Raw genomic sequence first — 24,145 nt, 5'->3', positions numbered from 1 at the left:
CTGCGCGCTGGAGGGCGCAGGAGGGCGGTGTGCGGGTGCCGAGTAGCACCTTGTAAATTGCGCGTGTTACAGCAGGTAACGGGAAGCCAGAGGTACTTTTGTATTAAGCAGGTGGGAAAAATCTCATGTTTGAGTATTCATATTCTTTGCGGTCATTCTGTCACTCCCTCAAAATATACAGGCTTCCTATTTAAATACAACTCCCCTTTTCTTCATTATCAGCATATATCTTGATGATGCAACATTTCTTTTCTACTTTCAATTCGCCCCAATTACGCTGATGTCCAAATCTTAAAATAGCAAATGGACAGTGATTGAGATCTTCTCCAGGGGACCCTGCTCTGGCAGGGAGATTGGACTAGATGATCTTTCAAGGTCCCTTCCAACCACTAACATGCTGTGATTCTGTGATTACTTTTATTTTTTTCCGTTATGCCCTAACCTACAAAAGTTGAAACGTTTCTATGAATAAGATTAAATACACATCTAAAAGCCAAATCTTTACCTCCAAAATTTTATTGCTACGTCTCTACCTTTAGTAACACTAATACCTCTGCTGAGCAGCGTAGCTGAAATGGCACCTGTTCTGGGCTGGTATCACAGAATCAGAGAATCATAGGATGGCCTAGGCTGGAAGGGACCTTAGAGATCATTTAATCCAACCTCCCTGTCACGGGCAGGGACACCTCTCAACTAGATCAGGCAACAAATGGGGATTGAACAGGGATCGAACCCATGACCTTGGTGTTATCAGCTATGTTAGTACTCTGCCCAAAGCAGCTGATGTCAGGTTTTTGGTGTGGTTTTATTTTTCCCAGAGTAAGCTCATTGGGAGGACTTTTATTCCTGCCGTGAAAGTGATGCAGCGGTGAGGTGGTGTGGTATGTCTGTACAGGCTGATGTAATAGGATCTAGTACTCTATGGCATTGCCTCTGTTCACATTTTTGTGAAAAAACCTCTGATTGTGGCTTCTATAATTCATAGCATCTGTATGTTCATTGCAGAGCAGAACCCAAATGTACTAACATGTTACACTGCATTTTAATATAGCTGCATTTTGACTGGGGAAAAAAAAAAGTATTTGATTTATGCAGAATTATTTGTCCAATAATTTGAAAACTGCATTTAAGGATTTTGGAGAGTTAGGAGAAGCCTGTGACAAAGCTGGTTCTCTTTTCTTCTGACTGGTTCTCCCCAGCCGTTTTCTGGCTTCTTAGGTGATTAGCCAGCATATTGTGAATAGCTTTTTTTTTTTCCCCTCAGGGTTGTCTTACATGCTGCTTGTGCAAATAGTAATGAGATGACAATATCCTAACAGGAAGTTAAGCTAGAAATTGCAAGGAGAACAATGCCCTTTTTGTAGTTCAACAACTCTGTGTATCTTTCAAACCTCATTTATTTCTAAAATGACCATATGTGTAGTTTTCATAAGCTTTTCCAGTTGAACTTGTGAATGAGACTCCTGAAACTGATACTGCTGATTAAAGTATAATTTGAAGGTTGCATTCAAACTGGATAAGTATCCATTGCAAGTACAGAATAAACAAAGCTTTCTTTTAAGACAATACATTAGAAGTATTCTAGGAAATAGTATCAGATGCCTCTAACACACCTGCTATGAAAGGTTGCCTTTCCACGAAAAGCAGAAAAACAATTCCCAACAGGTACTCAAAAACTGCTTTTTTTGTTTATTTTTGTAACAGTCATTTCCTTCAAATACAAGTAGCTGGTAACGTTGGTTAATAGACTTAAAAAACTTGTTTGGCAAAGCAAGATCTGCAGTTTGGAAATTGAGTTACAAGACCCACTTGCACTCCGAGGAGGTGATTCTTGCCTTAGGGATTTTTTTTCCCCATGATTTAACTATATATTGTAACAATTTTTTTTAATGTTTCAGGAGCATGTTTTTAATGAAGGTGTCTACACTCAGGTGAGGTGGAGTCTCCTGCTTGAGATGCCACAAGCACAAAGCAGCTGGCAGACCTTCTCGAAAAGTTTTACCCAAGCAGTCACAGGTGATAGAAGGGGTCTAACTTGCAAAGGGTGAAAATACTGTAACCTTGCTGTATTTTTTGGGGAGGAAGAAATTAAAAGAGGAATGTTAGATGGAAAGCTGAGGGCAGGGATAGTCCAACAGTAGGATGTTCCCCGTGTCAGACAGACGCTGTTCTGCAGCTTCCCCCAGCCCGGCTGCTCTCAGTGTCCCTCACTCCCCAGGTAGGGCTGGGGGTTTAGGAGGGTGGGATCTCGATTCCAGCAGGTTGCTTTGCGCTGCAGGGTTAGGAAGGACCTTCCTTTGTGAGCTGGAGATCCAGCAAGCTGTTGGGAGAGACAGCAGTGTTGCGGTGGCCTTGGAGATGCTGCCACTCGCTCCTTTTCCTTCCTGATTTGGTTGTTCTGTCCGTTGCCTGTGCAGTACTAAGCAGATGAGGCTTTAGTGCTACCATCTCATCTTTCACAGGGAAGATCTTTAGAGCAGAGGCACGTTTTACATTGCTGGAATTGACTGAAGGTCTAAAATAACAAAGTTGACATTGGCTCCTGCTGACATCAGTAAAAACACAATAGGAGGTGGTGTTTGTCAGTACAGACTGGGTACTTTGGCAATGTGCATAAAAAATAAGTGGCTTTCATCTCCGGGTATGATTCACGCTTGTTTAATTGTTAATATATTAGTTAAAGATCATGTTTTCTTGAGTGTGGTGTTTGATTAACTTCAGTTCACGGGTTCTCTAGATTTTTCTGAGAGGCTTTCCTGGTTTGTTGCAGCAGTGTTGCTGGGATTGAGAGAGCGGAAGAGTGGCAGTCAGTACTGGAGCCTAGTTGCTGATGCACAGTGTAATCTAATTTTAACTCTAGTCTGTCTCTCAAACTCACTTTTTGTTTCCAGAAACCAATCTGATTTTTTTTTCAGTATGAAGCTGTGTGTAGTGTGTTAAATAGGACAGGGATTCATTAATAAAAATAACGTAGGTAACAGTGAAGCCCTGTCCAGTCATACTCTACAAAACTAAAAGGTATTTGTGGAAATAGAGCACATTCAACCTTCTGAATCAGTTCTATTCCTTGTCATTCAACACTGGCAAGTCAATTATGCTGTAGTTCTGGGACTTACTAAGCAAACTTAAGAGTTTACGTTACATAAACTTTTATTCTAAGGTTTTACAGGTATAGGGCTTGAAGGTCTAAGTGGTTTCCTGGAACATGATGCCAAGATAAAGTGCCCTTAACAAGACATTCATGTTTGTTTGATTTATACTCTAAATGAGAATTGGTGTCTATAGCAGAGAATTACCTGTACAGGAATGGATGAAACTAACCTGCAAAATTTTAAGGCTGTTGCTCTGTGACATGAAGGCATTTGTTTTTCTGGGAAATGATCCAGAAGCTTGAGCCTGCACTGCTTGGAGTTTCCTCTCCTGTATCATTAGAGTGTGTATTGAATGATTTAAGCATAAAGCACTCATTCTCCACCTCTCTTACAACTTGCATACATATCAGTGATTATTAAACATACTAATCTTAAATTCTTCTGTTATCCGGAGGAACACAAGGTTTGTCTGGTTGCTTGTTGAAATCCAAAATGTTGTCCAACAAATGAACACCATTCCACAAAGGGAAGATTTGTAAAGCTTCTGCCTTTTGTCTTTCACAAATGACCTTTTTTGTCCAGCTCTCTCTTTTTTTTTTTTTTCCTTCTCCTTTTGGAAAATAACATTTTAAGGAGAAAACAAAGTCTAGCTTTTCGTGAAGTTATGGTTTACTGCATCCCATTATAGGTCAAAAAGAAGAAAGAGATGGTTTAGCTTGAATGTTACGTGCTTCAGGTTCTTTCCAATGAACTAGGTCTGGTCAGACAGTTATAAACTGCCAGTCCACCAAACCCCAAACCAAACCTGTAATGTAGACACCTGATTTGATAAGAAGAGTTTCTCACGGTCTTTGGGCTTGGGCTGGAGGAAGTGGGTGGACTGGCGTGCGACCTGCACACCCGCAGCCTGTGTGCCCGTGCAGAGCTCCATCCTGCCCCACAGCGCTTGGTATCGGGTAGCACAGTAAGCTTTGAGTGACTGTAGCCCCAGTCAAGAAACCTGGGTTGTCCGTGTCCTTGCTCACTCCACATACCTCAAGGTTTGAGATCTAATGCTCTCAGGTAGCAAGAGAAAAATCTGGTTTTTTTTTCAAGAATGAAATGCAAAGATTTGGACTTGCCTCGGTGTACATGGGAAATTTATTCAAAATCCTTAAAACTTTGGGAGTGGACAAAAACCAGAATGGCTTCAGATGCTGGATTCAGTGTTAGACTGTAAATGTCCCTGTGGATTTTCATAGAAATTGTGGCATAAAACACATTTTGAGACTTGAAGGAAATAAAGTGGATAATGATGGAATCAACAGGCAATCTGTCTTGGCCTTATGTGAGTGCTTTAGCAAGCTTCTGTGGATATGCCTGGAGCCAAGTAACAATGTGCAATACCTGAGAATCTCGTTCTGTTTCTGTAGGTGTGGAATTTGTGCCTGAAAAAACTCAATTTGCACCTAGGGGAGACTGTGATTCAAGTTTCCTGCTGGCAGTAATCACATTCCACTGCTTACAGGAAAGTTGGGTGACGCACTGTGTTACCTGTCATATTTATTAGTGAATGTTTGCCAGAGACTCAGGCCTCAGCACACTTTGTCATGCTGTGACGAAAGTGTAGATATTGTTCTCATTAAGAGGTAGGACTTTGAATTCTATTAACCACCTGCATTTATGTGCAGTCGGACTGCGAACCCTGGGCAGTGTTTTACAACTATACATCACGCTGCAAGATTTTAGACAGCTTTCCAAGGTCTTTAGGTGTGTAAATGGTACAATAGTAATTTAAGAGCTTCTTGTGCCAAAACAAGAAGATTATGACAAACCTTCTGAAACTAGACACTGCAGTTACGCATTTTGAAGATACTTTTCTTTGTGTGATACTTCCTTTACTGCAGTAGAAATCAAAAATGAAAACCGCTGCAGCCAGAAAAGTTGATGGTTGAGATTGTTGCTAAAAATCACTTCCTTTTTAATTTTCAGAATGACTTGATTAATCACAAGAAGTGCCTGTTTAATTTGGATTTGGTTTTTCTAATATAAGCTTCCCTTTTCACTGACTTACCTGACTTCTGCTGTTAAACTCTGACCAAGTCTGGTTTCCTTAAGACTAAAATGGAGCACTTGGTGAGAAATAAAGCTAAAACTAAGCCTATTTATAGGATTGAGACATTAAGCAATTAGAAGAGCCCTCATTAAGAGTGGGTCCCTAAATGATGTCACAGCACACAGCAGTGGTCCACTGTGTTCCTTGTTCACAACTAAAGCTTAGAGATGCTGTTACTAGGAAGGACATGGGCAAACTTCGCCTCCTCTTGGGTTTTGGAAGCATAGTACTCAGAAAAAAATTGGCTTTTCAAGTATAAGAAGTAAAGAGAGTACTTGTTTTCTTTGTAATATTTCAACATACTTCTAAAACCTGTCTTTGTCAGTTTTGGGGAAGACTTCATGTGGCACGCCAGTTCCTTAGTTTTGTAGAGATGACTATAGAGAGGTGTTAGTTCCCAGTTTACCTGCAGCCTCTGGTGGACCATAATTTTCCCATGGTAAATAGCACTAAGTTAGAACTATTTCCAGTTGGGGTTTTTTTGTTATTTGTTAGGAGGATGGAAAATCTTCGAACTAAGATTCTAAAATGAAGTTCCTTTCTTTCCATTTTGTATGTACATGCATCTGTTTTTAATTAGGTCTGTAATCAGTCTTCCCATGAACATATCAATGAAGCACTAGAGACGAAAATAACAAAGATTTCATCCCTCAAACTACAGCCTTGTCATGTCTTATCATTACAATGAAGCCTTTGAAAATCCAGACTACCACTTCTCAGAGACGCTGGAAATTGATAGAAGGTGAGTTTATTTAATTTTACTGTTATGATTGTGCCAAAAAACATTAAATTCTCTATCTGTATGCAGGAGAACCTTTTTTTCCAGAGTTCCAGTTTGTGGAATTCTTTTAATCCCTCCTTTATGCTTGCATTCTCAGACACAAGTTTTTAAAGCTGTTATCAGGAATGCGGTATCCAAGAGAAATGACATGATGAATTTATCAGTTAAATGTATTTTAGGATTTATGGCGTAACGTCTTGGCTATTTTTTAGTTCTAGTAATTTTCACAATGTGCTATAATCTTGGATGTCCTCATTTTCCAAGCAGTTGATCCTGTTTGGGTAGAGTCCAAGCTAACTTCAGTTGGAGAAAAACTGTAGTCTTTCTAATTCAGTTGATGACCAAATCAGAATTATGATGTTGGAGTTCTAAATACAAAATACTTCTCGGTATCTGAGTTTGTTTTATAATGCACTCAGATTTGGTGATAATAGGTAACAATTTATTAAGGTTATCTACTGAGAGTTTCTGTGGCACTCAGGGTTTTCCTTTTTTGTTGCTCACACAGGAGAAGTTCTCAGAGGAATGTGTTCTCTCACCAAACCCGTTATGACTCCTCACCGCTTCGTTCCTACAGCGAACACAGTGGAACAGAACAGAGTTACCCTCTGGCCATACCAATGGCCTCCGTAAGACACGGCTCCGAGTACAGTGAAGGTTTACCAAGAGCAAATGTCCTAAGCAGAAGTCCATATGGAAATTCCATGGGTCTGTAATTTCTCATATCAACAACTTACAGAAACACCAGAATAAATAACAGCTTACTCTGTCCTGCAGCTCTGGACAGCTCAACTCTCTATGTATCTGTATGTGGTGGCAGTGGAGGCTTTTTTTCTTCTTTTCCTAGAAGTGGTTCAGATGCTTTATTAGCAGATCCATGGGCTGTCTGATGTATTAACGAATCAGTAAATACTGACTTGTAAGGCCTGCATAAGTTGTTGGGTACTAGGATGTACACTGAAGTGAGATGTAGGAGTTTTGTTAATGGGGTATATTGGTGTGTTTGCAGTAGAGCTGTATTTAGTCAATAGGACTGATGTTCGGTGTGTGTAAATAATCCATAGCAATATAGAACTTTCTGTATGATTCTGATTCCCTTCAGCAGAAAATCCTTCCTTCGAGCCTGAGCCAGAACTGGTGCACAGTTCACCCTCTACCTTCCAGCTGCTGGAGCGCCCCTATACCCACAGAATGTCCGACGTGTCGGAAGGTAGGACATGAAGACTGTAGTGCCTCAGAATATTGCGTATCAGTCTCATCCTAATAAATACTTAAAAGCCTTCTGGTTCAGGTATGACATTTTCATATGATAAAAGGAATTGTAAAACGTACATTCTCTTTTAGTATTCTACATCGTTGTAGCTGAAATTTTCAGTATCTTTCTGAAGGCGAAAATCTTTGTTTCTTGAGCAATGAAAGATATGATACCTACCTGTTTTAACCCAAACTCGGTGTAAGTGGGTCAGTGTAAAACAAACTTACACAGTTATCTGAAGAGACTCATTGTAGGAGGAAATAGGGAGGAGGATAGGATATATTTCTGAGATTGTGAATTTTTCACTAGGTTGTCTCCATGTAAATTCTAGACTACAATAGCAATTAGAGATTTGTATTCACTGAAGTACAGAGGGTCTGGAACAGCATAATCTGGGTTCTAGTTTAAGCTAGTTAGCCTAGTAGCTCATTGTGTTCTGGGTAGGAACTGTTCTTCCCATATAATGTAATTTTTCTGTTAGAATCAGTTTGGTTCTTGTCTGCTGCTTCTGGAATGTAATTAGGAGCTCTTTTTTGGAACTGTTACCTAGTGTCACGGGTTAGGGCTAGGTGGGCCACTAACATGGACAGACGCTCTCTAACCCCCTCTTGCCCCCACAAACGGGAAGGAAAAGGGAACGAGGCAGAGAGACTTTTGGATTAGAGAAAAAAAACTAGAACAGCTTTAATGAAATCATGGTGAAATGATAAAAGTAAAGAACTATATACAACTATAGATAGTAGCCTGATATCAAACCTGACTCCCTCCCCCGATAGCAATCCCCACAGAGCAGGAGGCACTGGGGAAGCCCCAGGCTCAGCGGTGGCGGGAGCTGGATACAGGCAGCTGGATTCAGGAGCTCAGGATCTGGATCAAAAGCAGGAGGTCAGATGGAGTCCTCTCTGGACACCGGCCATTGCAGAAAAGGTTGGACTCGATGACTGGACTTGATGATCCCAAGGGTCTTTTCCAACCTGAATTGTTCTATGAAAAGGGATGAAATTCTCGTGATCACTCAATTTATACTAAATATGATGTATATGGGGTGGAATACTCTCGTTGGTCACCTGTCCTGTCTATTACCCCCCCGGAGATGCAACCTTTTACTTCCTTGTGACCCCCCTTTACTACCTGGCATCCCCAGCGTGGCACACAAGAGCCAGCAGTGGCCTTGGGCACTACAGGAATAAGTATCAGCAAGAGCCCTTCTGCATCCCAGTCCCAGGCAGTAACTGCAAACGTCAGGTGTTATCACTGCCAGCAGCACACACTGTCTGCAAAAACATGCTGCTGACTTCAGAAAGTGCAGCCTTTTAGAAGACACTAAACTGGAAGGTAAAAATCCCTAAACAGAACTGGGTTTTTAGCTAAATCCAGGACACCTAGATGCATTGAAAGAACCATCTCACTGTGCCCTGAAAGTGAGGGGCTCTTCTGTTTTGTTGTTTTTTTTTCTCTTCTTCAGCTTTAAGAACATGGTCTTTAAGCTAAGATCTGATTTGGCAAAATCCTGTATTCATATTAAAAAGCAGTGATTTTCTCGGTACCTGGAGATGCCTCACTCCATGAATGACCATAGAAATCAAACAGTTCCAACCATTAACTGCCATACGTGGCTTATAATACCTGATAGGAAGGAGAGAAGAGTGCATTTCCAGCGCTGCCAGCTGAATAAACATGCTGAAAGCTCAAAAATACCTCCAATGAGGAGGCATGGATCTTTTTGTTTTTTTTCTGATTCTTTCTAGTTGCTACAAATAAAGTTGGCTCAGAGTGGAAATGACAGTGACATTAGAGAAGAGTTAGTTCTAAACAGCAAATGTGGTGAAGGAGCCTGTACCAGCTGCATTAACTAAGAGGTGCCTCGGCCGTCTGGGAATGCATTCTGCACCTGGGGGTCGAGCTCAAAAGGGGGATGTAACCTTGCACAGACTGGCCCTTATCTTACGGGGAAAACAAAGCAGGGAAAGCAGTGGCTGAACTCATCTGCTTCCAAGCTTGAAGGCTTGTGTGTTTAAGGACTGTAATCACTCCTGGGTGACTGGATGAAAGAAGGCTGAGAGAACAGTTGCATTTTGGCCCCAGGGAAATGGGGATCCGGTGTGTATAACTTAGGCAGCATGATTGAGTATGGTTCTAAAACAATCCCTCTGGAGTCAGTGGAAGGATTTATAAAGAAAGGACCTGTCTTCCGGCAAGAAAATCTTGAATAATCAATGTGCATATTTATGAATGCGTTAGATGGTGCCGTTTTCTGTGACAGCGGAAGGCTAGGGCTCAGCACCTCTCTTCCAGCACATATCCAAAAAATTATGTGACGTCATCGAGCATGACCAGGGAAGAACTGAGTGGGAAAGTATATCTTTGTGTAAAGACAGTGAGATTGAAGGCTACACTTCTAATATGTTTCTGTGAAAGTGAAATTTGAATTTCTTTAGTCAATTTGTCAAGAGTAGCTGGGCTTAATAAACAATTCATGTTATTTAGATAGCTTTGTTCAGAGACACAACAGAAGACCACCTGATGAGATCTTCATGAGTTCTAGCCTGTTTGAAGCGGATCCAGCATGCGAAGAAGGTAGGAGTTTGGATAAGTGATTCAATATCAAATAGCATTGTGCACACGGATGGCGCGGTGATACTGGGCTTGGCTTGTCACCAGAGTTGCATATACAGTCTGTCTGTGATTATGGGAGCAACTTGATTTTGTGTTAATGCTAGTGATTAATCTTTTTTACTCTACTAGCCCACTAAAATCTCATGATAAATGAAGCACAGTTTGGTGTCTATATGTTTTAAATTATAAAAAGAGAAGTAAACCCCTTTATTAGAATTTGTGTGACCAGCTAATGGATTGCTTTCAGCCACTGTGTCTGGAATTAGCGTCAAATTCCAACTATGCAAAACCAGTCTGATTGTCAAGTAATACAGTTCTATTTCACAGGCAGTGCTAAGCTTGGGCGCTAACATCAACTAAAAATATAAAATAAGTAAAGCAAAGGTTTAGCTTTCAAGTCACGGTGTAGCATCACAGAATAACAAAGAGTGATCAAGCAATAGGCCAGGATCTTGGAATTTGTCAGTATTTTGTTTTCCTTTATATTGCAGCTCTTCGTATTAACATTAAACAAGAATCAGACAAGTGATACTTACTTTTTAACATTCAGTATTGTACTGCTTACTTCCGTCTCTGATAGAGTACTGTTGGAGCTGAGGGTGTTCTGGGGAGTGTTATTAAGTCTCAGATCTTGCCACATATTCATAGCAATGAAAATGGGAAAGGTTTTTATATCCATTTCAGTTTTTATATAAGAATTACTAATTATACCAAAATCTGGATTTTTCAGAGAAAAAGTTAGTTGGAAATCTTGCAAGTATGTCCACCAGTGAAAGAATTAAAGCAATCCAGAAGATGCCAGAGAATATGAAAAAAAAGAGAGAGATCAGGTAAAAATAAAAGCTTGTCTGTTTAGTTTTACAAACGCTATACTTTCAGCACCCAGCTATCAGGTATGGGTGTTTGCCACCTGCTCAGCTTTGGTTTGTTACTTGAGAGAACTGAAAGTACTTTTTGATGCACTTTTCAAAAGTTAACATCTTGCAAGGGAAAATAGTTTAAAGATGGTTTATTGTCCTTTCTCTGGAGAAGAATCTCTCATGGCAATATAAAACAGAATGTCGAGGCCTCGAGATTTGATTCTGAATGGTGACTTGCGATTTCTTTCCAAAGGAAACTTGGGTGTTGGCCATGTAAAATGGAGAAGAGACCACATGGTCTCAAACATCCTTTTATCCCCTCACAGAATATATTTAAATTTTGTTCCCAGAATTGGTGGAGGAGTTAGAACATTCTACCGTAGCAAGAGCCATGGTATCAGCTAATAGAAAAACAGCAGAACTCTTTTTTTTTTCATTAACTCTATCCATGTGCACAAGTGTGAAACTGTATTTGCAGCAGCTGCTTTGGCTTCTTGTTTTAATTATAATCCATATTATAATGCTTGTCACCCCTGTCTTGCTCTTCCATAGGAATAAAGTCCTTAAAGAAATAACAAAAAAATCAAGGCACCGCGGTACTCAACTTCGCTGGTGCACACAGTGTCTGCAGGAAGCAGTGGTGGTAAGTGTCAGGAACTTCTGTCAGTCACAATAGAGTAAAACCCTGTAGCTGCAGGGTCATCACTGACACCAGAGGTGTCTGGTATCTTGCTTTGTGTTACTTACCGAAGAGCCAATTAATTGGTGCAGGGTTCATTAATAATGACCTGCGTTATGGTAGTACTTTGGAATACCAGGTAAGCATCTTACAGTGTGTGCGGTGAGGGGAGTCTGTTCTTGTCATCAAAATGGAACTGTGAAAAATGTGAGGCTGTGTTATGTGAATTTGAGTTCTGTTTAAGACTGCTTGCTGAGATTCATCTCTCTCTCCTCTTTTGCACCTCAGTCATTTCGGCGATTTGGAAATAGCCTGTCAGAATATTTTCACCTACTGTGGTTTTGGCACAAGACTCTGAAGATCATTGGCGCCGAGTTTGGAACAAGTGTTCTTTCTTATTTTATTTTCTTGAAGTGGCTGCTAATTTTCAACATCTTCTCATTCCTCATAAACTTCAGTTTCATTGCAATCCCTCAGTTTTTTGCAGGAGAACCAAATAACCTTTCATTCACGGGTCTGGAGATCATCACTGGAGCTGTAAGTATGTGAAAACAGATTTGTATTAGTACTGTGTGCAACAGATCTACTTTAAAAACTCACGATAGAGTAAAAAAGTATTTCTTCTCAATAGGCGGAGTTAGAATTTTAAGTGAGTAGAAGCAGTATTTAGTATGTGTTTGAAAAAGAAGCTGCAACAAACATTGACTCAGAGTGAGATGAGTAGAAATCATGGTGCAGTTGTCTCACTGCAAATGATTGCTGTGCTCAGCAATATCTGAAGACTTTCATCACGTCTTCAGAAAACAGTGGAAGAGACGCAAAGGAAGCCAGGCCTTCCAGAGATAACTACATTAGTCTTCAGAAGAATGCTTTTCCGCTGCTAATTTTCCTCTGAAAATACATCTGAGAAGATGACTTACTCTTTTTTGTCTTTGCTTTAAAAGTAGTATCTATTTTGTTGTTGTTAAAGGATTTCTCTAGTTAATAAGCAAGAGGCTGCTCTTACTAATGCTTAGTTGAGAAGTGGTCTTTTTAATTTAAAGAGGGAAGGTGGCGGCCTTTTCCTTCTAAAATTGCTTTTGAAATGCTGTGTCTTGCAGTAATGCTGCTTGACTTTGCAAAGTACAGTGCCCATTGCAGGAGGTCAGCTGTAACGTAGTAACTCTATTGTTCAATGTCACTTGCTTCGTTCCTGGTTCCTTCATAGCTGGTACGATTTGTCAGTACAGAACCGTGCTCCTAAGAACGAAGCAACCAATTGTTTCCCTCTTCAGGAGTTTTCAGAGAACACCAAATCCTGCAGAGGTGTCGAATGCTCATGACCATCCCACATGAATCGTAGGAAGGATATGTGTTGTTTATATACCTGTAGAAGCTCTCAAAACTAACTGTGAAAGATTTTAGCTGACAGAAGGAAAACAAAGGGGAGGGCCTGATACGACTTCACAGTGGGGAATGAGACAGCTCCCACTTCCACTGATTTGGCTTCAGATGTTGATGCTTCCCACCATATGCAGGTGGTGGCAAACGTTCTGAATGATCTCTGTATCTTTTCAGGGTTATTTTCAGCAAACAGTACTCTACTATGGCTTTTACACCAATGCTACAATCAGTAAACCAGAGAATGGTCCACCTTACAACATGCAGCTAGCCTATATTTTCACTGTTGGAATATATTTTATCATCTGTTTTCTTATCTTGTCGTTCAGGTAAACTATCTATATATTCTTCTTTCACTTATATTAAGGGAAAAAAAGCCACAAAACAACCCCACCCTCTCAATGGCTGGCAGAAATAATTACGTGGGTGTGTTTCTGTAAGTCTTTATTTCCAGGTCTAGGATTTAAGTAGAAGTTTCTGCTCAAAAGACAGTCTCCAGAAACCAAACCTTTATTTGACAAATGAAGTATAACTGCAGAATAGTAAGGAACATGCAGGAATCCCAGTTCAAACAAATGATCCCCTTTTTGCAAGCTGTTGTACCTAATATTTTCTGGTATTGATGTGGCCTTCCAGAGGTGAAGATTGTCAGCAACAACTAGGAGAAGGAACTGTTGAGACTTGTTTCTTACATTAAAGTTTATTTTCCACGTTGTCTTATGTGACATACTCTGAGATAGGTACAGTAGCCTTGGGACAGGGTAGAAAACCAGACAAATCTCCCTTCTTGTCCTGCTGTACGGAGTTGATGTATTTCCCTGTGAGCCATCTTACGAATTTAACTTTCATTGCAGCACGGCAAAATCCTTCTGCAGGAACTTTATTAACCCTCATACCTACTCTGGAAATGCCAGCAAGCTTCTCTCCACTTGGGACTTCAATATAACTAATGAAAAAGCCGTGAAGCTGAAACAGAAGAGTCTCAGCACACAAATAAAGGTACAAAACACGGGAGGTGCAAAAAGGTGGAAAGGTACAAAACTAACATGCCAGAGACTTATTTGTGCGTGCACATGCAATCCCATTCTTACTAGACCTAAGTCTTCCTGACTGTTAAGTTTAATTTGATTTGAACTCCTGGAGCTGGGTTAGCTACTTGTTTTTCTTTTCTTTTTAAGCTATATGTAAATATTTGTATGCTTTTGTTCTCTTGAGTGAAACTCTGTGACTGTTAAATATTTGCCAAACAGAATATTTCTTCTAGTTTTCCTTCCTGATATTTGATCATTTTATAACCAAAAGACAAGCTTGTAATATTATCTATGAAATGCAGTGTAACTGTCAAGAGGAAAGACTTTTAGGATAGGAACACAAAGTTGTCCAGTAAATGTTCCCAGAATATTACTCTACCCATCTACCCATCTTCTAGAGAAATAATGTTTCTTTTAGTGTCTCAAGTAATTCCTTGAAACAAGTTTTCCTTTATGCTGTTGACCAAGGAATTCTTCATTATGCATTGTTTCCTTGCAGGAAGACCTTGCTGAAGCAAACCAAGAAGTTTTAAATTTTTCTGTAACAGAGAGAGCTGTTCGTATTGTTATTCATCTTGTTTCCTGGGTTGTTTCCGTGGGAACGGCAGTAGCTGCCTGTGCTGGTGTTTACTTCCTCTCTGTTAATAACCTAGAGGTAAGGACAGATTTGCAGTCTGGTTTTGAAGATGCAGTTTTCCATGCGGGTACCTTACACTGAGTGCAAGTAGTAGTCTGTTCGCTACTTGGACTGTAGGGAAGCATAGCTGTTGTTTCTGCCAGTGCAAACACAGATTCTGCTCTACTGAGGAAGCTGGTTTCCAAAGGCTCACACCACGGGGGGCTATGGCAAGAGCGTAGGACCTGAGGGATCGGAGCAAATCTCCCCCTTTGCCTCAGCAGCTGCTTGCCTGGGCTCATGGCTAGCTTGGAGGATAGTGCAGCTGCTGACCTGGTAAGAAACAGCAAGAAGAAGCCTCAGCAAGACCTGCCTCTCCTTTGCCTAGGAGTTGCTTTTAAGTCAGGGCTCTCGCCCTTGGTGCCATGTGGCACAGGGGAAGGGGAAGGGTTACTGTGCTGCTGGACCTGGGCCCATGGAACACAATCATCTCTAACCTGAGAAAATAAGAGGAGCTGTGCCAAGTGTCTTCCCTGTGGACACAACTTCAGGCAGCATTTTGGTTAAGGCTCTAAGTTAGAGTTGTTTGGTTATTTTGGTTTTTGATTTGTTTTTCCTCTCTAAGCTGTTTATGAAAGGGTATAAAAATGACCTGGAGAGCCAAGCTGCCATGTTGGTGCTACCTGTTGTCACATCTCTCCTCAATGCACTCATCCCATCCTTCTACTCGTGGCTTGGACACCTGGAAAGTTTTCAGAATCCTGGGCAGCAGATATATGTCACTATTGTCAGGTATTTGTTGCTACCACCTCTAGTGCTTTTCGCCTCAAATTGCCTGACCCTGGTTTTTGATAGCACGCTGCGTCTAGATGGTGTGGCGGGCAACAGGGAGCGAGGGAGGAGAATTCATCTTCTCCAAAAGCTTCTTTACACTCTTCCCTCCATGTTTTGTTTGTCTTCTGTGAGCTTTCTGGAGTGCTACCTCTCTGCATGAGGATGGGACATGGCTTCCCTCTCAGTTAGACACACGGTGACGCTGGGCTTCCTGAGATGCCCCCCAGGGAGAGGAAGGGAAGGAGCTACAGGAGTGAGGAGATGTTACTGAGGTACAGGTGCCTGGAGTTACCACCCTGCTCCTCCTCCTCCCTCACACCCACCCACCAGCCTGTTTAGCAGAGGCTTGTGCCACGTTTGTCACGCCGGGCTCCCCTTCTGCCTGGACAACAGAATAACACTGCGCCCCAGCTCCGCCCAGAGCTCCTGTTAGTCCTGGCACTCTGCCATGCTATTCTTGTTGTAAGAGGAGGTAATGAAGCGTAGCCAACAGTCATCCTGCCGTCACCTCCTCCAGTGAGCTGGACAAGCTGTCAGTGCAGTTACTGTTACTTTTTCCTTGTAGAAATGTCATCCTGAAGATATCAATTATTGGGATACTGTGCTACTACTGGCTTAACATTGTGGCTGCATCAGACTCACAGGTAAAGTTTCAAAGATAGAAATCTTTGACTTACAATGCCAGGTTAGAAACCACTTTGATAAGAAGGTTGTTCCAGAAAAAGAAGTACATCTAGTGTCTTGGAAAGTTGATTTGCCACCCTAAAATTTATTTATTTTATTAGTGTATTTAGAGAAATGAACTGTAGGAGAGAATGAAACATCCAACTCTGATTTCAACTGTTTTGTAGCATTGTTCAGTAAGAGGTCGACTATGACTACTCAGGGTGTTCACAAATCTTGGATCCATAGCCCAGGTTTCCGATGTTTAAACATTTGGGAACAATGTTATAAATGTGTGATTTTTGACTTTTAGATATGCATTTTTATTTTTTTTCTTCTACTTAAAGTGCTGGGAAACTTTGGTTGGCCAAGATATCTACCGCTTTGTTCTAGTTGGATTCATATTTAGTTTGCTTGGCTCTTTCTTTGGAGAGTTTTTACGAAGGTGAGTACTACTTTTCTAATCTTGTCTTTATTCATTAACCGAAGACACTGTAAATTGCAGCTCCTTCTTAGAAGGAGGTCAGAGTGCGTACCGTTCTGCTCTCCCAACATGCCCTTTTTCCCTTTGGAGATGGAAACGCAGACAGGGAGGAAGCAACGTTGTGCTCCCATGGATCTCCTGAATGGGATGACAAAAGACCAAATGTCTCAAGTAGAAAACCTTGCTTTTCTGTGTAGGCACAGGCACACTGCTGGCTTTCCTTGGTGTGTCCCCCTGTAACTTTTTTTCTCTTAGTTACATCACTTTACAGAGTGCACACAAGTATAAAATCTTATTTTAATCAGTCTTATTAAGGATATGATGTGACTCTCAAGTGTAGAGCTCTTCAGCATGGTGAGGAAGTATTTTTAACTGACTGTGACTATAGCTAAGCACATAATGACATCCACATTTCTATTGCCAAACATTATTTATGACTTAAGGTAGCAGAGTACTGAAGCGCTTGCCAGCTCTACAGAGCGTTTAGGGTTTCTGGACATGCTTGTGTAGGAGATCCACCGTTTTCCCTTTGCACGTGATGTGAACAAGACTGGTTTATAAGGGAGGACTTTGTTAACTTGATGTTGAATTAACACAAAACGACATGGAGAGGCCCTCAAAGCCTTTCCTTCCACAGCTCTCACCAGTGTACTTTGATCCTCCTGTTCTTTTTCTGGTAAGGTAGGAAACCACCTCCCAGCTAAAGGTCAAAGAACCAAAAACTGCAGCGTCAGCTGTCATGAATGTCCTTCAACAAGGTGTGCAAAAGCACCAGTCCTACAGCTGTGAAAGATTAAATGTACAATTGCTCATGTTTTTTATATGTGTTCAGAGTAACCTCTTGAATGCCCAGCCCCGAAACATTGTTGGTGATGCAGCTGATAAGGTTGTACCAAGACCTGTATTCAAGGCGAGATGGGATAGTTACCCAGGTCTTTATTGTTCTTTGCTACAATAAGCAGGAAACCAACGTCCCCAGGTCAGGAAAAAGAGGTGATAAAAAGGGATTGTTTGTTCTCAGTAGGAATCCTCTGAGTACTTGCTTACCTCTGGATCTCTACAGTCAGTTTGAAATAGGATATACTTTAGGGTATATTAAGAGTATTGTCTACAAGACTGAGTTTTTTGACTGAGGCTGAAAATTTTCTGGACTGAAGAAATGAAGAGCTGTTACAGTTTTGTACTGAGGCAACTTGCCATTTCAACTGCATAAGCCGAGGCATACTTTTCAGATACAGTTACAAGTAATTTATTTTCCTTTTTTTTTTTTTTAACTTGAGTTGCATGAAGAACATCCTAGGTCTTATTTCAGTCCTGCTATGCATTTATAGGAATCTGCTTTTGCCAAATTCTCTTTCATTTTTGATGTGCTGTCTAATCAACGAGCTGTGGCCGCTTTGCGTGGTGTGGTTAACGCAGCCCCTGCATAATTTGTCGTTGACACTTGTATTCAGGAGGTTATGTGTAGAGATTTCTACAAAGGGTCTTATTATTTAGCGAATGCTATTGTGCTCTTTTCCTCCCCTCCCCAGAATTATTGGAAGTACAGTCTGTGTGAGCCTGGGGCTGCCAGAATTTGATATTGGACGAAATGTCTTAGATTTGATCTATGCACAGACTTTGACTTGGTAAGTGTTACATTTACAGCCAAAACTTTATTTGCATTTAGAAATACCATGGAACCTTTCTGGGTGCTTTCCATCACAGGGGAAAGAATGGGATAAATGCCTGTGTGAAGTACTTTGACAGGATGATGGTTTGCCAGTTCTCTTTGTACTTATGCAGCTAATAACAATAACTTCAGTCAGTAATTTAACTGTGTTGCCACCTGGGCTGGGAGAAACCCTTAAAGGGAACACCCTAGAGTTTTGTTCACTTTCCCGCAGGAATCGTATTCTTGTTGAAATAGTCTCAGTATTAAACCCTGGAAAGATGCCTTGTTTCTAAGAAGGAGTATGTTACTCCAATTATAAGAGAGTTTTGCAGATGTATACATAGATATATATGTTTAAAGTTGCGTATTTTTAAAGATCGACTTTACAGGATTAATGTTCATATATTTCTAAATAACCAAACACTAACTCTATATGAAGTTAGTGTGATATTTTCTGCTTTCAGTGCACTGAGATCTATGGGGTGATTAGTGCAGATTTGACTTCTCTCTTTTAAATCCTTTCTGGCAGGATTGGTATCCTCTTCTCACCTCTGCTGCCTGCTATCCAGCTGATATCATTTTCTATAATGTTTTATGTGAAAAAGGTAATAAGCTTTACATGCATTCGTCACAAACTTACACTGTTTGAAACCTGGGCAGGATTTATTGTGTTCAACTGCTGTTTTGCATTTAGAGGGAGCAGTTTTGTTGATTGGGTTTGGGGGGGACTTGTTTTAAAGGAACAAAAATTTAGATGCACACCCTTGAATTACAAACATGTGGAACTTGAGGGGAGGAAGAATGTAGAAAGGTTATAGAAGGGGTTAAGAGCACAATTAGAGAAGGGAGACAGTAAAGTAGTAAAATTTAAATACTGAGGAATCATTGGTGTTCACATGGGTGTGTCAATATAGACACTCAGCCCATGGATGTGACTCTGGCTTCCAGCTTACTCCCCAGCAGTGGCCCCTGCCCAGTTATCTAACTGTAAGCAGGGTAATTCAGCTAAAGACCAAAGTAGAAATGTCTTCTTTTCAGAATTCTTTGTCTCAGTAGTATGACTGGATGTCGGATTGTTTGCTGGGTTGTTGAACACTCTGTAATGCTGAATGCTGAACAACAAAGCTATGGCTTTACCTCCTTAATGGTGGGTTTGTGTGTGCTACAAAAGCAAAGCTGACCCAACAGAGTCCTGAAGAACCCATCAGAACGTTGTTTTGCCTCTTACTATTTAAAGACCATATTCCTGAAGTTTTCTAAAACTACAGGATATTTATCAAATATTTATCAAGAAGTTTTTTTGATGGATGCTGTTCCAGCAGTTGTCACCAGCAGTTTTAGTGGATTTTGACTTAAATTGAGTCGAAGTGGCAAGTAACACCATTCCAAGAGTCAGTGTACCTGCCTGCATCTCTTTAAAGGTCAGTCTGATGATGAATTGCCAACCCCCTCGCAAGGTCTGGAGAACTGCTCAGATGACAACATCCTTCATGTTCCTGCTGTTTTTCCCTTCCCTTGTTGGAACTCTGTGTGCCATTGGAGTCGCTGTCTGGAGGTACAGAAGATCACTGGCATTCAAGCCTAATATGTTAATGCTTTTCTATAGAAAAGCTATATTGATTGCTAATGAAAGGTTTCAGATGTTCGAGATGTTCTGTATTCTGAAAGCAAGACATTCTCACAGAGTTTTCAAGAATGTGGTTAATGCAGTAACTTGTCCCATAAGGAAGTGGGAGGAGAAACAACGCAATAATGTATCTTGGCTGTTACCAGTATTTTAAATCTGCTTTATTTATGTGCGTGTTACTCTCATCACAGTAGTGATGGCAGCATGGATACCCCCTTTCCTTTTTCTTTACAACTCTGAGCCACATGATTTCAATATTTAGTAAGACAGGTGGGATTAAGTACTTCAGAGCAAATATTTCCAGATGGCAAGCGGGAATTTCAGACTGTTTTCAAAGGAAAATGTTAATTCTTAGTTCACCACATCCTCTTATTACTGAAAATCTGTAGTGACTCGTCCTTGAAGGCAAGGTGATGGTTCTTTTGAGCATCTGTAGTGAAACTTTGAAAAACCAGATTTTCACTTCACTGTAGCATGCACTACAGTGATTGACTTAGTACATTTAGGTCGGGATTATGTTTACAGGGCTTGGTACTGATCCGTTGCAATGAGGTCTCTCATCTCTCACTGTGTAGTCCTGAATGACGAGTTAAAACCCAAACATAGATCATGGAAGTTCCCTGGGGGTCCAAAGATTGCTAAGGGCTATAGGAAACTAATGAGTATGCTGATGTACAAAACTAAACCACTGGTTGATATATGAAGCTTTAAGAAGCTGTTTTCTCATGCTTTCAGGTTAAAACCTTCAGAAGAATGTGGTCCTTTCAGAGGTTTGCCTTCTATGTATGCTGTAGTCTTCGAGTGGATAAAAATACTGGAAAATTATACTGCTGCAAAATGGGTAGTGTGGATCTACCATAACTTAATTACAAATGAACTTTTCTTCTTCATCCTCTCAGCTCTTGTCCTGTAAGTATCTGCTAATGAAAAGGACCTGAAGTGGAAAAAAATGGCTGTGATGTAGTTGTTCTTCATTAAACAAAAAAACCTGCAAAGTGCATTTTAAAGCATCAAAAATGGTTAATATATTGGTTAATATATTGGAAATTCATGTATTTGAAGTACATAAAGAAGTCATAAAACCTGGTCCTTTTACGTTAGGATGCCAAAGCTCTTTAGAAACCAGCTTTATGCTAACCCCACAATAACGCTGCTTTTAATTCATGAATTCCTGTTTACTGCTGCCTAGGCTCCAAATCTTATTCCCACTGGCCCACTTAGCTTTAGGAACATCAGCAAAAGGGAACATGCTGCATACAGTTGGCAGGATAGATTGCCTTTTTTTATTATTATTTTTTTCTTTCCCCAGAGGTGAATAAATCAGCAGGGAAAGCACAAGCTTTCTCAAGCCAGTCGTACACTAGGACCCTGAGCAACACAGAGCAGAAGTTTGGGAGGTGGTTGCTTTGTCTTTTCTGACCATTTCTCATCAGTGGAGTCAGAGCAGATGATACCATGCAAAGAACAGCTGAGCTACCGCAGGGACAGTGCAGTGCAGGGTGTGGTGGTGCACAAACAGTGTGTTCAAGTGAGCACACCAGGCGGGGAAATGCTGATCAGCAGCTTGCAGTCTGCTTCCAGCTAATCTCGGGTAAATTCACATACCGTCGCCTTGGCTGAAGTAAGTTATTTTGGCAAAGTCATGCGTTTTAAGCCATGTGCCCACTGGCAGAGTTTGATGTAGTTCTAGCACGTGCCATGCACAAGCTTCAGAGCCGAAACCTGCTCACCTAAAACTAGTTCCCACTCATCCTAGCAGGGCCAGGATTGGCCTGGAAGCAATAACCATTCCGTGTTAGGATTTTAAAGTCCACACGTGTATCTAGGCAAATAACAAAGTTGGATAAGAACATTAGGTTTCTATTTGTTACCTGAAATGCATGTTGTATTGCTGACTTACTTTAATTGTATCTCTTGACTTGAATGCAAATTCTTAAATCTTTTGTGTCTTTTCCAAGAGAATGTCTTAAGCGATTTCGTGTCTATGCCATTCCTTGTGTCGTCGTATACAAATGTTTTTTTTATATGTGTATGCATATATAGGCATGCATAAATATGTGTGCATATCTCTTAATGGATAAAATAAACAAGATGAATTTTTGTTTAGGTAGTGACTAGGAGGAAATACTCATGAGTATGAATGCTTATATGTTGGACTTTTTGTTATGTTTTGTTTAGAATTCTTACTTACGTTTACTGGCAAATAATAGAAGGAAGAAAGGCCGTGACCAAACTCTTACATAAGCAAATTATTAATGTAAGTTTGACTCTCAACTTTTGTCTTTTTTACAATTTGACTTCCGTGATGATTGTCTCATCCTGCTATTGTGGAGCTGTAATCTGCTTTCCCTGTGACAGTTCAAGTGAGCTTGGGAGCCCTCCCCCATGTGAATTGCAGGAAAATTTAAGTCAGAGTTGCTGCAAAATGATTTTAGCTTAAGTTGTGCTGCTGCAGCTCCCTCTGTAGGCGGATTGTTTCAGAATAAGAGGAATTTTAGTGACTGCTCTGGTCAATGCTTACTAACAGGCCTTGAGCCTCTCAAGAATGATCGGTCCATTTCAGGTAATGATCCAATGTGTCTTGATCATAGGAAGGAAGAGATAAAATGTTTTTACTTGAAAGACTACGGGCACTATCAAGGACAAAACAAATCCTATCTGCGCCAAGAGGACAAGCCCAGCAGGTCAGTTGATAGTTCAGGTACTGCTGTTTCAGTTACGTGCTAGATACAGTTTCACGGGGTTCCTCTAGCCTTGGAAATAGGCTGCCACTTCGGGATACGTCTGTATTTAAAACTGACTAAACTCCAGACAGCAAAAGGATGGTGTGGAAATTTGCTAACTATTTTTTCCGGGCTGGAATTTAGCCTAGGAGCGATATAGAAAACTCCTTAGCCTCACCAGATGTTATTTATGAGTAAGAAACTGCATGGAAACTTTCCTACTCGAGGTGTGCAGTGATGATCACTAAAGGATTTGGTCACACTTGAACCTTCCCTAAACTAAGAAGGAGGTTGCCCTCTTCCCATGACTCTGGACTTCTGTGTTTCAGAGAAGCTCTTCTTCACGCTGCCTGCCCGGGCAACCTGCCCAGCTAGTGCCAGACTACCCAGGAGGAGCATTGGACAGAAATCAAAATGCATCCTATGACGAGGTGAGATGGTTGAAAGAATGAACTCTCCACTAGATCTCCCTGTGCAGAACCTGGGGCACAATACAGACAATGAGTAGATGTTGAACAAAGAGGTCATCCCGTATGTAGAGAAATAATTGTAAAGATTAATTTGGGCAGGTACAAAAATGTGATCAGAATAGCTGTTGGAATACTCACAGACCTGCTTCAGATCTAGAGAGTATGGGTTTGTTACAGGTGACTGGTATCTTTTTAAATACCAAGTAACAGGCACCTGAGGGAAACATCTACCTAATTCTGCCTGTGAATTTTTTTTCAGTATCCCTATTCTGCTGGGATCTCGAGGGAGACTGACTTCCCACTAGGTAAGTAACAAAGGCTAAAGAGAGAAAGCAGCTCGTAGAATCTCAGCTGAGTAGAAATGTTTGATACAGTACAGACACAGTGTGTGACAGCTTGATGTAAGAGAATTTTAGCATCTTGCAAAAAGGGGGAAAAATGACTGGGTTTTGGGGATAAATATTTTCTGTATGACATGCTTATTGGTAGCTCTTGGCAACGTTGGTAGTGACTGAAGACTGATCCCAGGTCTCTATACACGAGAGCCGAATTTCTTTGGGTAAATGAGTCTTAGGGGAGCAGTCACAGGCAGGAATGTTACATCACATTACAGATACACTTCACCTCTTGGTGGGAATATCAGAAGAGGTTATTAATAATGTAGAGTCTGTAGCAACTTTATGTCTGGAATAAAAAAAGCTACAGACATTTGTATGTCCTGCTTCCCACAAACATATAACTTCATTCCAAATACTTGTCAGACAGGACACTTAAATAGCACGAGGCTTTTTGATGGGGGCGCACAGTTAACGTTACTTCCGTTGTGAAACACAGATTCGGAGAGAGCCCAGCCCAGACGCCGGCCCGGCGTGTCCGAGGCGGTGGCGCTGGCTCTGCGGGCCAGAGAAGCAGCTCAGTGGGAAGACGAAGATGACGACAGAGACTTTTGACTGTGAGCGGGCAGAATCGGTACTACACGTCAAGTCATTGCCTGATGTTCCGCAGAAAGCGGTACTTATTTGCACTAATGCCTGAAAGAACCCTTTAAACATTTTTTTTACCCCTAAATGGAAGAAAAAAATAAAAGAGCAGATTGCAAAATGCATCTCAACTGCAGTTTATCATTATGATAGGGAATACCCTGTGCGCTGGTTTGGTTTTGAAGGAGTGACGTTCCGGTGACAGTCAGCCTTGGCCCAGGCTGGCCGTGGCCTCCACACAGTACGGGTCCCTCTGCAGCTGGTCACTTGTTGGCTAAATATAAGGAAACTTGTGCCTAATTGTA

At 41.0% G+C, this 24,145-nt stretch overlaps 1 protein-coding gene across 1 annotated transcript; it reads left to right on the top strand.

The window, feature by feature from the left end:
• Positions 1-5,855: 5,855 nt before the first annotated feature.
• On the top strand, positions 5,856-23,810 carry TMC5 (transmembrane channel-like 5). Its single transcript, XM_009872723.1, has 22 exons — positions 5,856-5,929; positions 6,477-6,676; positions 7,074-7,178; positions 9,711-9,800; positions 10,570-10,669; positions 11,252-11,342; positions 11,667-11,915; positions 12,936-13,087; positions 13,613-13,757; positions 14,289-14,444; positions 15,031-15,197; positions 15,805-15,883; positions 16,250-16,347; positions 17,919-18,014; positions 18,570-18,645; positions 19,462-19,595; positions 20,403-20,576; positions 21,846-21,924; positions 22,259-22,351; positions 22,720-22,821; positions 23,120-23,165; positions 23,695-23,810. Exons 1-22 carry the CDS (start codon positions 5,856-5,858, stop codon positions 23,808-23,810), a joined length of 2,622 nt encoding a protein of 873 aa, XP_009871025.1.
• The last annotated feature ends 335 nt before the right edge of the window (positions 23,811-24,145 follow it).

The sequence above is a fragment of the Apaloderma vittatum genome, unplaced genomic scaffold (genome assembly GCF_000703405.1).
Source record: "Apaloderma vittatum isolate BGI_N311 unplaced genomic scaffold, ASM70340v1 scaffold24787, whole genome shotgun sequence".
NCBI lineage: Eukaryota > Metazoa > Chordata > Aves > Trogoniformes > Trogonidae > Apaloderma > Apaloderma vittatum.
Note: the sequence above shows the minus strand (reverse complement) of the source record. Positions and strands in the feature narration are given on the sequence as shown.